Here is a 14,029-nt window from a genome sequence, read left to right as displayed (position 1 = left end):
TTTTTAATCTTTTTTTGAGCCATTTTTTAAATGACCGGTTGTTTCGCTAGATAAGACCCATATCCATCGTCTGGTGTCGTTTAAAGCCCTTTGAAGCTGCAATGAAACTCTCATTTGGACCTTGAACTGTTTGGTTCCCAATGAAGTCCATTATATGGAGAAAAATCCTGGAATGTTTTCATCAAAAACATTAATTTCCTTTCAACTGAAGAAAGAAAGACATGGACATCTTGGATGACATGGGGGTGAGTAAATTATCAGCAAAAGCTTTTTTTTTTAAAGTGAACTACTCCATTAAGCAGAGAGAAACCTGGAGTAAACTACACTAATGACGAGTTTATGAAACCAGTTGCAGTCACCATTTGGCTAAATCAGTTGACAACATTATAGCTAAAGTGGTGACCATCCCCATCTCATTCCTTAACTTATATTTGAAGAGAAAGAACGTCCTAAAACATTTACTGGGCTAACAACATTTGGCTCACTTAACAATGAAGTTTAATTCTATTTCCGGGCAGTTTTGTAATAGGGCAGGAGCAAAATGAAAGCAATCTTCTGTGATTTTGTTTTCTCATATAGTTTAGTTTACCAAGCTATTTAGCTTTTAAACAGCCACACACCATCATACCAGTACTACTGATGAGTAAATTATTTTTGGTTAGATTCTAACATCTAGCAAAATTAGTGGTTTAAATTAAATTATCTCCTCATGAATAGGAAGCAAACCATTCATAATCACATTAGACTTCCAAAAAGTGAGTTTGCACATAGTGTTTTTAAATGTACACCCCTAAAGTTTTACATAGACTTCAAGTACTCTATACGCACATCTTACACAAAATGTGGGAGCTTTACGAGAATAAAAATGCTGTATGTTTAAAGTACCCTAAAATTGAAAAGAGCTGTATATTTAAAGTACCCTAAAATTACAGACACAGAACATTTAGCGAGCACAGAATTATCTGAAAACATGGGTTTTTTTTTTCATTCAGGAAGATATTTTAAGCAATATTACTGCATGGACTCAATGAGCTGTGCTTGGAAGGCCTTTGCTGGTATTGATTGATAGTTTAAAAACTCGTAGCAGGGACAGCACAGCATAAATCCACACATACTACAAAACCATCTGTACTTTTGTGGTTCTTCTGAACTTTAACCACAAAATACAAAACTCCTTTAGCTGTAACTAAACCAGTAGAGAAAGAGCAGCACATTCTAGCTATCCGATATTGGATGATTCATTATCAGAGAATCCATAAGCAAACCACAGCAGAAATGTTTTACAGAGTAAAGAGTGGTGTTCCAATGGGGTCCAACAGTTTTCACAGTAGGAAAACAATACTATGGAAGCCAACGGGATAAATCAACTGTTTGGTTACCAACATTTTTCAAAATATCTTCTTTTGTGTTCAGCAGAAGAAGAAAAATGTATACAGGTTTGAAACAACTTGAGGGTTAGTGAATGATGACACATTTTAATTTTAAAGTTTACTAATCCTAGTAGTTAGTGAATAGTTGAATTATTAAAAATCACAGCTTCATCGGAAGGTTATGATACTTGGTGACTTTTTTGCCATTTGGTATGTGAATACAAAAAAAAAAAATTGATGTCATGATCCGAGCATGCTAAGTGGTCGTAAAAAATAGTTACACTCGTGGTCTTCGGTCAGAGATGACCGACCCATAGGAAATGAATGGGAAATTTACAAAAAACAAAAATTCTCTGAATTTCTGAATTCTCTGAAATGTTTGTACAATCTAAAAATCGGCCACGATTCTTAAAAGAAGTATACCGCAGTAAAGGGGTGACACTCTACAACATCAAGAGTGCAAAAAATTTACACCCACCCACACACACACACACATACAAACACACCAATAAATTCAGACTACAAAAAATCTGTTTTGAATTTTTAAAAATCACAGCTTCATCAAAATGTTACTAAACTCAAAAAAAATTGAGTTCATGATCCGAGCAGTGGTCGTAAAAAAATTAGTCACGATTTTGGTCTTTTGGTCATGACCCCCATAGAAAATGAATGGGAAATTGACAAAAACAGAAAAAAATAAAAAATGTTATTTATTTATTTATTTATACAATTTTTTTAAAATAAGAAATAGTTTTTGAGATTGTTTCAATTATATATTCAAATCCACCAAAAAAAAAGTGTTCATAAACAGCTGGAGAATTCTCATGCCTCTCCATAGAGAGCTGTACATGCCATATATAAGTTACACCATGATTCTACGCTTTTTCTCTATAATGTAACCAGATGGTGCTAATTTTCTTTAAAAAATATTTTTTTCTGAAGGCCTAGACTCTATATTAAACAAAAATGCTGCATTAATAATCAAAAAAAAATATATATATATATACATATATATATATATATATATATATATATATATATATATATATATATATATATATATATATTTCCATTGAACAAATAGACCATAAATATTGCATAAATATTCATAAATTCAATCAAATTATCTCAAAATACTAAATTAAAAAGAATAAATATTATAGAACGAAAATAAATTGCATTGGTTTTACTGGGATGGAAGAAGTTTCATTTTTAGGCCTCCGGTCACTTCTGACCGGGAAGGCCCAGGACATGACTTTTAAAAGAAGACCATCAGAGGGCTAAAATAAGATGTATTCACTGACACATCTTACCCCACTCTCCACAATATGCTAATTTAACTAGGTCACACTAACAGTCTCTCACTGACTTGGGACTTCTTTGAGAATAGACATTTTAAAAGATAGCAGAAGCCTGCTAAAAACAACAACCTCATCAACCGCAAATAATAAGAGAAACTAGGAAGAGTAGGTTCAACATCAACAAGCTCAGAGAAAACATAGAGGTCAACAAAAAAGGAGTCTGAACATTAACATTTGGACTCTTCTTTCATGAGATGACTTGCCAAATAGATACACCATGTAGATACAAACAAAGCAGCACTCTCACAGGAGCGCAAGGACCATAAATGGTGTGAAAATGGAGGTAGGTCAGAATCTAAGGATAAAGCCGGTTCTAGTGCACAAAAAAGCCCCAGTCTCTTTGCAAAGGCACATTTGCCATTTCTATCTAAATATGGAACATTTTGTCTCAATAACTGGTCCAAACTCTCTTATTGTACATTAATCTAGTCTCTGGGGGGCTGGACTACAATAAACAATAATAAATGGCTCATTCAGGAACGTCTCTTTACCCAAACTAAGAATCTGGACGAAACCCAATGGTAAACAACATGTTCTCTCAGTGGTGATGAGTAGGGTCTTGTTGGAGATGTCATGAGACCATTAGATAGAAGAGCTTTTAAAGAGACTCTAATTGAGCGAGTTCATCTAAGAAGATATTACAGTCCATTCTCAGAGAGCACAACAGAAGCCTTACAGTAAAAAAATCTGTCATGTGGAGTATCATGTTATCAATCAACACAACCATGTTCATCAGTATTCCACTAAAAAAATATTACACACTACAATAGTTTTATATGCAACCATGCTAAAACTCAAACTCAAGCACTCTGACAAGAGATAAGTACCACAAACTCTTTTTAAACTATACGAGTAATCATTTTATATTAAGTTTTAATATAAACAAAAGGTTCAAACTTACTTTCTGTCCCCAAAGCAGCTGTAAAGTCGAGGCATGGTGTCAAAGTTCACCCCAAAAGCTGAGTTTCCTTAATGCATCCTTCGTAAGAAACTGTCCAAAAGTGTATTTTCACGGCAGTTTTGTCAAATCACCAATATCTCCTTTCTCATATCTTCACACGAGCTTCTGTCTGAGAATGTGTATCCTTCGCAGAGAAGGCACATGTGTGCTCCAGTAGCCTGTCTCTCAGGACTGAGCACGCTCTCTGTCTCTTCCTCTCGGATTCCCCCTCCCGCCCCTCTCCAACCCCCGTCACCTAATCCAGAGAATCGGCTACTATTGTCTCAGCCCAGCAGCTTACCGCCGACAGGCCAGGCGTCATTTGATAATTAGATGAGGCGGCTCCCTGAGGAGAGAGATACCACCTTCGTGTCTGAGGGACGCTCATTCTGGCCCTCGAAGGGGGTTGGAAAAGCCAGTCAGCTGAGGGCCAACACAGTCTGAATAAATCATTGGTAACATTTTAACCCAATATTTATTATTACACAGCTCTATGGGATACTTGATTCTGATTGGTCAATCGCACCATCCAGCGGTTTGTTATTCCCCGATAAAAAACTGATAACGGCGCTTGCTAGGAATGTTTTTTTCTATGTTTCAGTTTTGCGTTTGGTGAGCTTATAAAATATTAAAACTCAAATCAATAATTTGTGAACAAGTATTTAATTATGTCATCTGGTATCGATAACTTGCTCTCTCGTTTCAAACAAACGCAGCAGCTGCCATTTTTCAACGATTGTTTTGTACATAGTAACAGATTATAAGTAGGTCTGTCAAACGATTAATCGTGATTAATCGCATCCAAAATAAAAGTTTGTGTTTATATAATATATGTGGGTGCACTGTGTATAATTATTATATATATATATATATATATATATACATACACTTGCTTGTATATATTTAATATTTTCATATACTGTATAGATTTATATATAATTTATAATATATATAAATATAAATATTTTAAATATTTCTTAAATATAGATGTGTGTGTGTATATATATATATATATATATATATATATATATATATATATATATATATACACACACAAAATAATTATACACAGTGCACCCACATATATTATATAAACACAAACTTTTATTTTGGATGCGATTAATCGCGATTAATCGTTTGACAGCCCTAATTATAAGATAACAAACAGGTATGATTTTAAAACAGTTTAATCTCAAATAAATTTCTTGTAACCCCATTATTATTTATGTAGCGAAATGCTGTGTATTAAGTGACTGTACCGTATCCCAAACGTCCGTCTAGTTTAAACTTGTGGCTTGCTAGCAACAGCTTCCTTTGCGGACGCTTTGCGTTTAAAGAACTAATAAAATATTTCAGCTCAAGTCAATATTTCGTGTCTAATTATTTACTTATGTGGCAAGTACATGATATAATAAGCGGGATAATGTAATAATGTAATAGTCGATGTTATTCATTGTCTGGTGTCGTTTAAAGCCCTTTGAAGCTGCACTGAAACTCTCATTTAGACCTTGAACCGTTTGGTTCCCAATGAAGTCCATTTTATGGAGAAAATCCTGGAATATTTTCATCAAAAACCTTAATTTCTTTTCGACTGAAGAAAGAAAGACATGGACATCTTTGATGACATGACGGTGAGTAAATCTTTTAATATGTCTTAACTAAAACATTTATCAAAGTGCTGCTGGTTCATGCAGGTAAATTGAAATTCTTGTTTATTTTAGGAGGAAGATGACTTTTAAAGACCAAGCTTCACCAGGCTGGAAATGACAGAATTACTCAATCTATATTCAACTCTAACGGAAGTGACCGAACACTTCAGTGAAGGGACATTTGTCATATACCCTGTTTTCTTTAGAAAATGTGTTGTGCACTCAATCTCAAAACATACGTCTTTCACTTCACTACATACAAATGTTTCGCCTTGTTGCCGGTTTTGAATATTTTCCTTCCCCCTCAGGCAAATCGTGTAGGAGTATCCAGCAAAAGTGTAAACAAAGCTTTCCGCCAGATGATTCCTTTTCTTAAACACAAACAATGGCAAATGCTGGACTTTGAAAGAGTATTTTCTTCTGGTATTGGGGGGGGGGGTGGATATCTTCCTTTCATACTAAACTGCTTAAACCAACATACTGTTGGTAGCCAGAGAAATTAAGTTCACACTCGGTAATGTTGGTCAGACCCCTTTATTTTTACCTCACACATATGGTGAACAGAATGCCTATGGAGATGTCCAACAGTTCTCAAAGCTGGGTGGAATGTCAGTTTTCCTTATGGAAAAAAAAAACAAAACATGTTGGTATTTCCTGAGACCTTTTTGCACTGCCGCTGAAGAAATCCATATTTTGTTTCAGGCATATGGTTCCTCATATTATCAGTAGATTCGTTCATTCAGTCAGTCATTTATGCGGTTGTCTGTATCAAACGTCCTTGACTTCTCTCTACAGCCTTCTTCATATTTGGAGAGTTAAATTCTTTTGGAAAGCTGACATTCATGTATAGCATTTCACACCACAGGACATGTCATAATTGCTACAATTCTTTTATAGGCTATTTATTATGCATCCTTTTCATGATCATAGTTGTTGATTAGACTACATGGAATAATATTGAGATGAGTTAATGAAAAAAAGGTGATTCCAAATGATAAGAAACTTGCTACAGCATATGATAATTTAGAGTTAATTTAGTAATTTAGTAATCTACTGGATAATTACTAAACTTGTAGATTACTACACCACCATCAAGTCTTTCGGGTTATTTAAGAATATATATATATATATATATATATATATATATATATATATATATATATATATATATATATATATATATTAAAGGATGAATTAATTTGTTTACAAAGTGACAGTAAAGATATTTATAATGTTACAGAAAAATGCTGTTTACAGAAAAAAGGGTCATCCTGTCTCAAATTTTTCTGGTGAAAAATAGATAAATGAAGAAAAAGGTCAACATATTAATTAGCTGTGTGCAAAGTGTCCATATCAGGCCTTTAAATGAAATTAAAATGAAGATACCAAAATAAATGTTTGTTAAAAAACAAAATCTAAAAAGGATACTAATATATGTTTAATATTTCATGAGTTACATGCACGCAAACTTAGGACAAAAGTGCTTTTCCCCATTTTTTTACCATTGACATAAAATTAAGCAGGTTTAACTGATAAACCTAGCCATCTTAAAAATATAATGCTTCCTTATTTTTAGTCATTTTTGCCTCATGTAATTTGGCTCCATGCATATCTCTTGTAAATGTTGCAAATTTTGACCCCCTCGATTAGTCAGTCAATACATTACATTTAATATTTTGGCTTTCATGGCTATTTAATGTTTGTCTTTCTTTCTTCAAAAATCTGAGCCAAAACTTGGATGATTCGACATTTGAGAATGATTTCTGAAGGATCATGTGACACTGAAGACTGGAGTAATGTTGCATCACAGGAATAAATTGCAATTTAAAAATAGAAAACAGTTATTTCAAATTGTAACACTAACAATTTCACAATAACACTGTAATTTTTGATCAAATAAATGCATCCTTGCTGACATTCTTTCAAAAAAGTTAGTCTTACCGACCCCAAACGGTACTTGAACTGTAGAGTAAGAAGTGTGTAGTTTTCAAATATACTTTTCCATGTGAATTTTAACCAAAAATCATTATTATTATTTTTTTTGCATTTATGCATTTGGCACAGGTCACAGTTTTGTAATACTAACCATCACTCAATTAGCTCAAACATCTAGAACAGAATCAGCCAGAACAAAAATTGACTACATTCTTTTAAAGACATATAGACATAGTCATGAATATTTAAACTCGCATCCCCCTCCCCGTCTCAACTCCGTCAATTCCCTTCAACACTTTTCTCTGACTCAAATTTCTTTAGGCATCTCCTGCAGAGCACTGTTTCTTTTCTTTACAAAGCTCTCTGAATTCCAGCCCACATCTGGAACGCATCTTCTGAGGCAGCGCTCTACCCCACACTCTAATTAAGGCCATGTATGCCAAACTGTAAATAACCCAAGAAATGATACCCCTCGGCTCATATAGGGCCTGAAAAGCGGGACGTGTGGATTGATGTTTCGAAATAACAGTTGAATATATAAGTTCCTCTCAGCGTGCAAAGTCTATCCTCTCCTGAGAAAGAACTCCTAAAACAAAGCCACGAGCAGGCCAGGCTCTCCGTGTGTCCGTTAAGTCCTTCACCCTTACAATAGAAAGTATCCAGCTGGGTCCACACAGCTTGACCAATGAACACGGCCCATTCAGCTGCTCTTTTGCTCTATCTGTGACCAGTTAACTTTGTATCCCCCTGTTTTCCAGGCTCTTTAAAACTCTGTGTGTGGCGTATCTGGAGGGAGGCTTCCAAATGGAGTTTAATAGTTTAATGGGACGATCATAATGAAATAATTGCAGCCTGGGTTTTACGATGCTTTTCTTTCTAAGTATCTTGGAGACACAACAGGACTATTAACATGGCTCATCATCAACACAGGACAACAAGGTCTCTTAACACATGCTCGGAGGAGGGCCATAATAGCTTATAAAAGTACACTTCAGCTGTTTGCCTGATGCCTGCTTACAAAACTCATGAAATACAGAGACAGTTAATGAATGTTAGTTACTGTAGATGTTGTGTGATGATGCGTCATCTCGTTTTCAACAAGGTAACAAATGCATAAAAAAAATATATAGTCAGGTCATAAACACTATGAATATATAGGCAAATTGGCAATCTGTCAATTTAAATATTTTAGGATCAATTATAACATATCACATCACACAACTCTAAACAGAAAATGCTTGAAATGTCATGTCAAATTCTCCAAATACTAATTGCACGTATAGCCGGACATCAAATGAGACATGACTCCGAGTCGAGACTAAACTCATATTTGATGATGAGGCTGTAAAGCAATCAACACAAACACACACACACACACATACATACACACACACACACACACTACAGAGAGCAAGAGGAGGGTCATTTGATCTTTGAGCAGCAGGGTGATGGCAGATCAAGAGCCAAAGACAATGTTAACACTGTTACCACAGACGTTTTTTTTTCCTAAAGAACATGACAACCTGCAATTTAGTTTGTAGAATACATTTCATTTTTCTTTCTGTTGAATCTTCTAGATCATGTTGTTAATACAATTTCCACATACGAAAAGTTTATCAAGAAATTTACATCATATTTACAATATTGTCTTAATGTAAATCCCAGTCTAAAAAAACATTGTTTCAATATCTTCAATTAGCCTATGTCATTTATCTATATCAATTATGTGTGAACAATACTCAAAACAATCTACAGTTGCAATTTTGTGGCTCTCTAAAGTTTTTTTGAATAAAATCATGAAACATAACAGTGCACGACCTGGAAACAACCAATCAAAACCTAGAACTAGCGTGAAAAGGATTAACTAAGTTAGCCTACTTAGGATACAATAACGGAATTTATAGGTTGTTGCATATCGGCTATTAAAAGAACAGGTCAAGATGGGCAAAACTTTAGAAGTTATAACAGCTCGCTGAACTGATTAGGCTACGTTATTAGAGCACTAGCATATTCAATTCTCTTAAGTTATCTTGTTTTACAGCAGTACCAGAGAATTCAAAATGCGATAAACCACCGAAGATGACACGCCGTTTGTGACGCACAAAAAAAGTTCGCATAACATTATTCACTGGACTATCGGAAAGTGATGGAGATGTTTGCTTCCCAAACTTCCCAAACAACCGCTGTGTCGAGTGTATAAGTTAACTTAGTGAGCTCAAAACCGACAGAAAGCCTCAATAAAAACGAATGGACGTATTATTGCTTTAACACAGACATGTACTTACGAATCGAAGAAATCCTAGAGGTATCTGGCCATCCTTAAACGAGCGAAACATCAGAATCAGAAATCTCTACATTGTTTTGTGTGTGATAGCAGGATTAGCTTAACATCGCCCTCTGTCGTGGAAAGCAAGCTGTTGCAATACGTGTTTGCACTGCAGTGCCCTACTTCCAGAGGCCAACGAACAAAGAATATGAGGTGTGGGATTAGAAAGTGATGTGATGTGATAAACTATAAACACACGATTTAAGTAAATACATTACTTTTATTTCATCAGATATTATCATGCAGGAAACATAGGCCTACGTTTTAAAAACGGCCCAAACTCTTTAAAGCTAGGCTGCCTATCAGCATTTATTCCAAAACAGTAGGTTTAATATTAAAAATGAGGACTTGTCATCTTGAGTTGTGCTCTTTTCAGAAATGTAACGTTTTACGGGTTCATAACTGCATTCTTCAGTAACCCTTGCTTTTGAACCACTGGGCTCGGGCCACAACATCATTGGCGTAATCATCTCCTGTGGTGCCCACATCCATGCGCTCGTATGAACGGACGTTCTTCACACCAGCGTTGTAGGCTGATATTCCCCCTGGAACAGACATTATACTTCAACTGAGACATGAAAGTTAAGCGATAAACTCCCTGATAGCACACGTACATCATGGAGACGTCTATTTGATGTCTGCATTGCATTGAGCATTTACCTCTGCAAGATGTTAGATGTAAAGAGTATTTGCTCATCTGCAATGTGTCTCGAAGACATTTCTAATACGATGTTAAGTAGACATTTAGAAAATGACTTTAAGATGTTTATGATCTAGAGTGTAAAACTGTTTTTTTTCCTAAGACGTTTATCAGATGTTTTCTGAAATTAAGTGCTCTATCGCATACATCTTAGAGATGTATAGGCTACCTGTGCTACCTGCATTTCTTAATCTTTTTACAATGCTATTTATATTTATTTATCTCTTGAGTAAATATAGCCTACCTTTAAAGCATTGCTCTGGGGTCCACTGGGGAAACTTTGCTTTAATTTCTTTAATGTAGCCAATGAGAATCTCAGTTCCTTGTGAGACATGTTGCTCGCTGTCCCATGCACCTGCTGGAGTGTGGTAGCGTTTGTCAACCTGGAAGAAACACCATCAAAGAAGAGAACAATTAGAAATGTTCAGAAATGGTTTATCATTCTCTGCTTATTATTTGCAAAATTTCCTCGCTGATGTCAAAAGATTTTGCATGGGATATCAGCTTTAGTTAATGTTTAGTAGGCTATATTAAATGTTATCTTATGACTTTGAAAGATTTATTCCTCTAACCAACCTGCATGAGACCAAAGCCATTGCCACGGTCGCCCCACCCATCCTTCAGAGCGGCCCCGGCTCTGGACTCTCTGGATATGATCCCCGCGATTACAGCCGGCTCCATTTTCTTTGCTTTGCCAACTTTAGTGATTATACTCTTGTATTTCTCCATCCGGGTCAGATCAGCCTCAGCCAGTTTTTTAGAGGCGTCAACCCCTATAACAAGTTTAAATCAATGTTAATATAAGCTGTACTGGCAGTCATACAAAAGTCAGATGTGAGTTAAGCAGTCATGCATTCTTCTCACCCTTTACAGTTAAGTTATTTGGTTTTGCTGTCTTCTCTGATGCACCGGTGGTGTCTATCTTCATGACGTCTCCATAAATGCATGCTAGAAACAACATGGAAAATATATCCTGAAGATTGTTCAATCATTAAGTAATAATACTGTATGCACATTTATGCAATGCTATAAAAAGTTCCTCGTAATTCAGACAATATCAGATAAAAACACGCAGTACCTGATATTTTATAACTTACCCATGACTTAGAACTGCTGTGCGAGATCTAATCACTGAGTTTGATGAGTCCTGTCAGTAAATCAGACCGCTGCAGGACGTGATTATATATGATCACAGAGGGAGTGGTCTCTCTTCTTTTCTTCAGATGTTTTTTTTTTTTTTTTTTTTTTTACTGAGGTGTGGAGAAATGTAAGGTTACAAAATTTGCAACTGTGAATGTTGCAAAATTTTGAATCCTTTTTTTATTCTAAGCACACACAAGCGCAGTGAATCATACTGTGAGTTGGCAGATTTATCATGTGGAGGCTTCATACACCTCAAAAAGGTTTAGCTGATGAACCAACTTGATGACAAGTGAATAACTAACTTTGCTAGTACAGTCAGGAAACGAAAGTGAAGAGAAACAAAAGGTTGTGGGAAAAAGTACTTTTTTTCTGGAAATGTTGACACTCGTACTAAGCATGCCAAAGTTCACTGGCTCTGTCTCTGCCTCCCCTGGCTCCCTTGATCAAATGCTTGCACGATTTGTTTAGTTATGGGTCCCAATAAAAATGTGTCAAGTTTGGCTGCCTCTTTCTAGCACTTTCCAGGAATACAAAGCCAGATTCAGTCATTTTATAGATTTTTTGGATAACTTTGGGAAATTTACTCTTGATTTTTCTCCAATGCTTGATTGTATGTAGAAGAAAAGCAACAAGCTTCAATCCAAACAAGGAAACGATTTCACAGGGAGGAGTTGTTGTTGGTAGAAGCTTAGTCAGATGCAAACCCACCCTTAGAGATGAGCTTGTCAACGGACAAATCAGGATCCATTTTAATCCTCACAGCACACCTCATTTTGGTGAGTAAGAAAGAGAAGTGAGAGGTGAATGATATCAGCCCTACGGATGACGCTGGGTGCTCAGATTAGGTATTGAGAAACATCTTAGTGGAGGTTGATGGTATCTTAAATTCAAAAACATTAGGGATTGTGTCTCCAGTGATGTGGCAGATCCAGATCCCATGATTCGGAATTCCTTGCTTATTGGGCGGAGTCTGATCTACTCAGTTAGAAGAGGTTGAGACACAGACAGTGATTACTCATGGAAGTATTTTATGCAAAGGACTTCCTGCCGACCTTACAGACATTACAGTTCTCATCACTGTTGAACAATTGCAGAGAGTGCTCTGAGGAGTTTATTTGCACTGTTTATTGGTCTCACAGATTTGGGGGTGACCCAAAGCCCATGTTTAGTTTGCTTTCGTTTACTAAGGGCTGTACAGTTATTAGTTTGGCCATTGATTTGACTTGAGGAGGTGTGGTCTAAACAGAGATTGTGCGGGAGCAACAAGTGTGAAGTAGCTCCAGTTTGGTAATAGCTGAGTGAAAGCATGAGGTCCTGCAATGCTAGAAAGCAGCAAATTAATACAGAATAAGATCTCTTTCTGCAGCTTCTTCACATTGTGAACTACGGGTTGAATATTTGTGATCTTGATTGACAGCTATTGGTGCATAATTATTAACTTCTCGCTTATGCTTCGTGAAATTCAAGAGTGCATCATTGAAAACAGTGAATGTCATTTGACTGTTAATTATATTATTATTATGTAAATCATTCACTGTTTAGCTTGTTCAACTGCTTCTAAGTCTGATTTCACGTAATATTACAATGTGGTTTCTATATTGAGGCGAGCCTGATCGCCCATTATAGAATTGTCATTACTCACCATTTTTTGTTGAGCTGTTTATGTTAATTGCACATTTATGTTGTTTTAATGATGTGAGTAAGATTTATTTGTTTATTGTAGAAACACACTCATACACTCAAACGATATACTGTAAATAGCCTCCAAGGCCCTTCATCTTAGCTGCCTCTGCCCAGCACAGTGATTCTGCCTCCTCCTCTGGTTCAGCCCAGCTTCCTGACTCCATTCCCTCTGTTGGCTTCGTCCAGTTCACTGGCTCTGTCTCTGCCTCCTCAGGCTCTCCACCTCTGGATCCACTGACTCTCCTTAACCTTCCTCCTCCATTTGCGAGACCACGGTCTCTAGGCCAGCCCATCCAAATGTGGTCGAAGAAATCTAGACCCCAGTTCATGCCTCACAACCATTTGTCTCCAATGCAATGAGCATAGCTCCACCATGGTTCATCGTTTCCTTGTCTCTACCGTGGTCTGTCATCCCTCTGGCACAACCTTGGACCTCACTCCCACCAGCTCCGAGCCTCCGCCTTAGTATTTTGAGCCCTCAGCTCCGCCTTGGTCTTTCCATCCTCTGGCTCCACATTGGTCCTCCAAGCTTTAGTCTCCAACCTTCCTGACTCTGCTTCTGGGTCTTCTGACCCCTGGCTTCATCTTAGTCCATACCACTTAAGGCTCTGCCATGGATCTTCAGACCTCTGTCTCTGTAATACACCCTAATTGGCCTGTTCAGATGTGGCCTCCTCTGCCGCTCCCAGATGGACTCTCCCTATTGGAGGACTGGACCCTCCTTCCACTATGGACATCAACACCCCTTCCCCACCACCATCACCATCTGTTTCAGTTGTGATAAATCACTTCTTTTTGCATTATTGTGTGGTTTTCCACTCTTTTCTGTGGTTTCCATTTACTTATACAATTTTTGTTTAATCAATTATAACATATCACATCACACGACTCTAAACTGAACATGCTTGAAATTTCATATCAA

General features: G+C 36.6%; 2 protein-coding genes across 10 annotated transcripts in view; both read right to left on the bottom strand.

Annotated features, from left to right (window-relative positions):
• LOC120481584 (uncharacterized) overlaps window positions 1-9,675 on the bottom strand; it is a 52,510-nt gene extending 42,835 nt beyond the window's left edge. For 4 of the 6 annotated variants that reach the window (XM_039675305.2, XM_039675309.2, XM_039675310.2 and 1 more), the window contains exon 1: window positions 3,633-3,898. Coding sequence is in view for 1 of the 6 variants with exons in the window: in XM_039675306.2 (XP_039531240.2) it covers window positions 3,633-3,667 (35 nt within the window). In the remaining 5 variants the exon portion in view is untranslated. Of the gene's footprint in view, window positions 1-3,632; window positions 3,899-9,540 lie in introns of those variants that run through there. The other 2 variants (XM_089134754.1, XM_039675308.2) reach the window with 2 other exon arrangements.
• The window catches only part of LOC120481588 (lysozyme g-like), a 53,310-nt gene that overhangs the window by 12,296 nt on the left and 26,985 nt on the right, over window positions 1-14,029 (bottom strand). For 2 of the 4 annotated variants that reach the window (XM_089134756.1, XM_089134757.1), the window contains exons 2-5: window positions 11,146-11,229; window positions 10,858-11,054; window positions 10,526-10,664; window positions 9,541-10,126 (exon numbers count right to left, since the gene is read on the bottom strand). In XM_089134756.1, the coding sequence (XP_088990882.1) occupies window positions 9,993-10,126; window positions 10,526-10,664; window positions 10,858-11,054; window positions 11,146-11,229 (554 nt within the window). In that variant the 3' untranslated portion in view covers window positions 9,541-9,992. Of the gene's footprint in view, window positions 1-9,540; window positions 10,127-10,525; window positions 10,665-10,857; window positions 11,055-11,145; window positions 11,243-11,378; window positions 11,481-14,029 lie in introns of those variants that run through there. The other 2 variants (XM_039675314.2, XM_089134755.1) reach the window with 2 other exon arrangements.

Source organism: Pimephales promelas, chromosome 9 (assembly GCF_988280905.1).
Source record: "Pimephales promelas chromosome 9, fPimPro1.hap1.1, whole genome shotgun sequence".
In the NCBI taxonomy this organism is placed as follows: Eukaryota; Metazoa; Chordata; class Actinopteri; order Cypriniformes; family Leuciscidae; genus Pimephales; species Pimephales promelas.
Note: the sequence above shows the minus strand (reverse complement) of the source record. Positions and strands in the feature narration are given on the sequence as shown.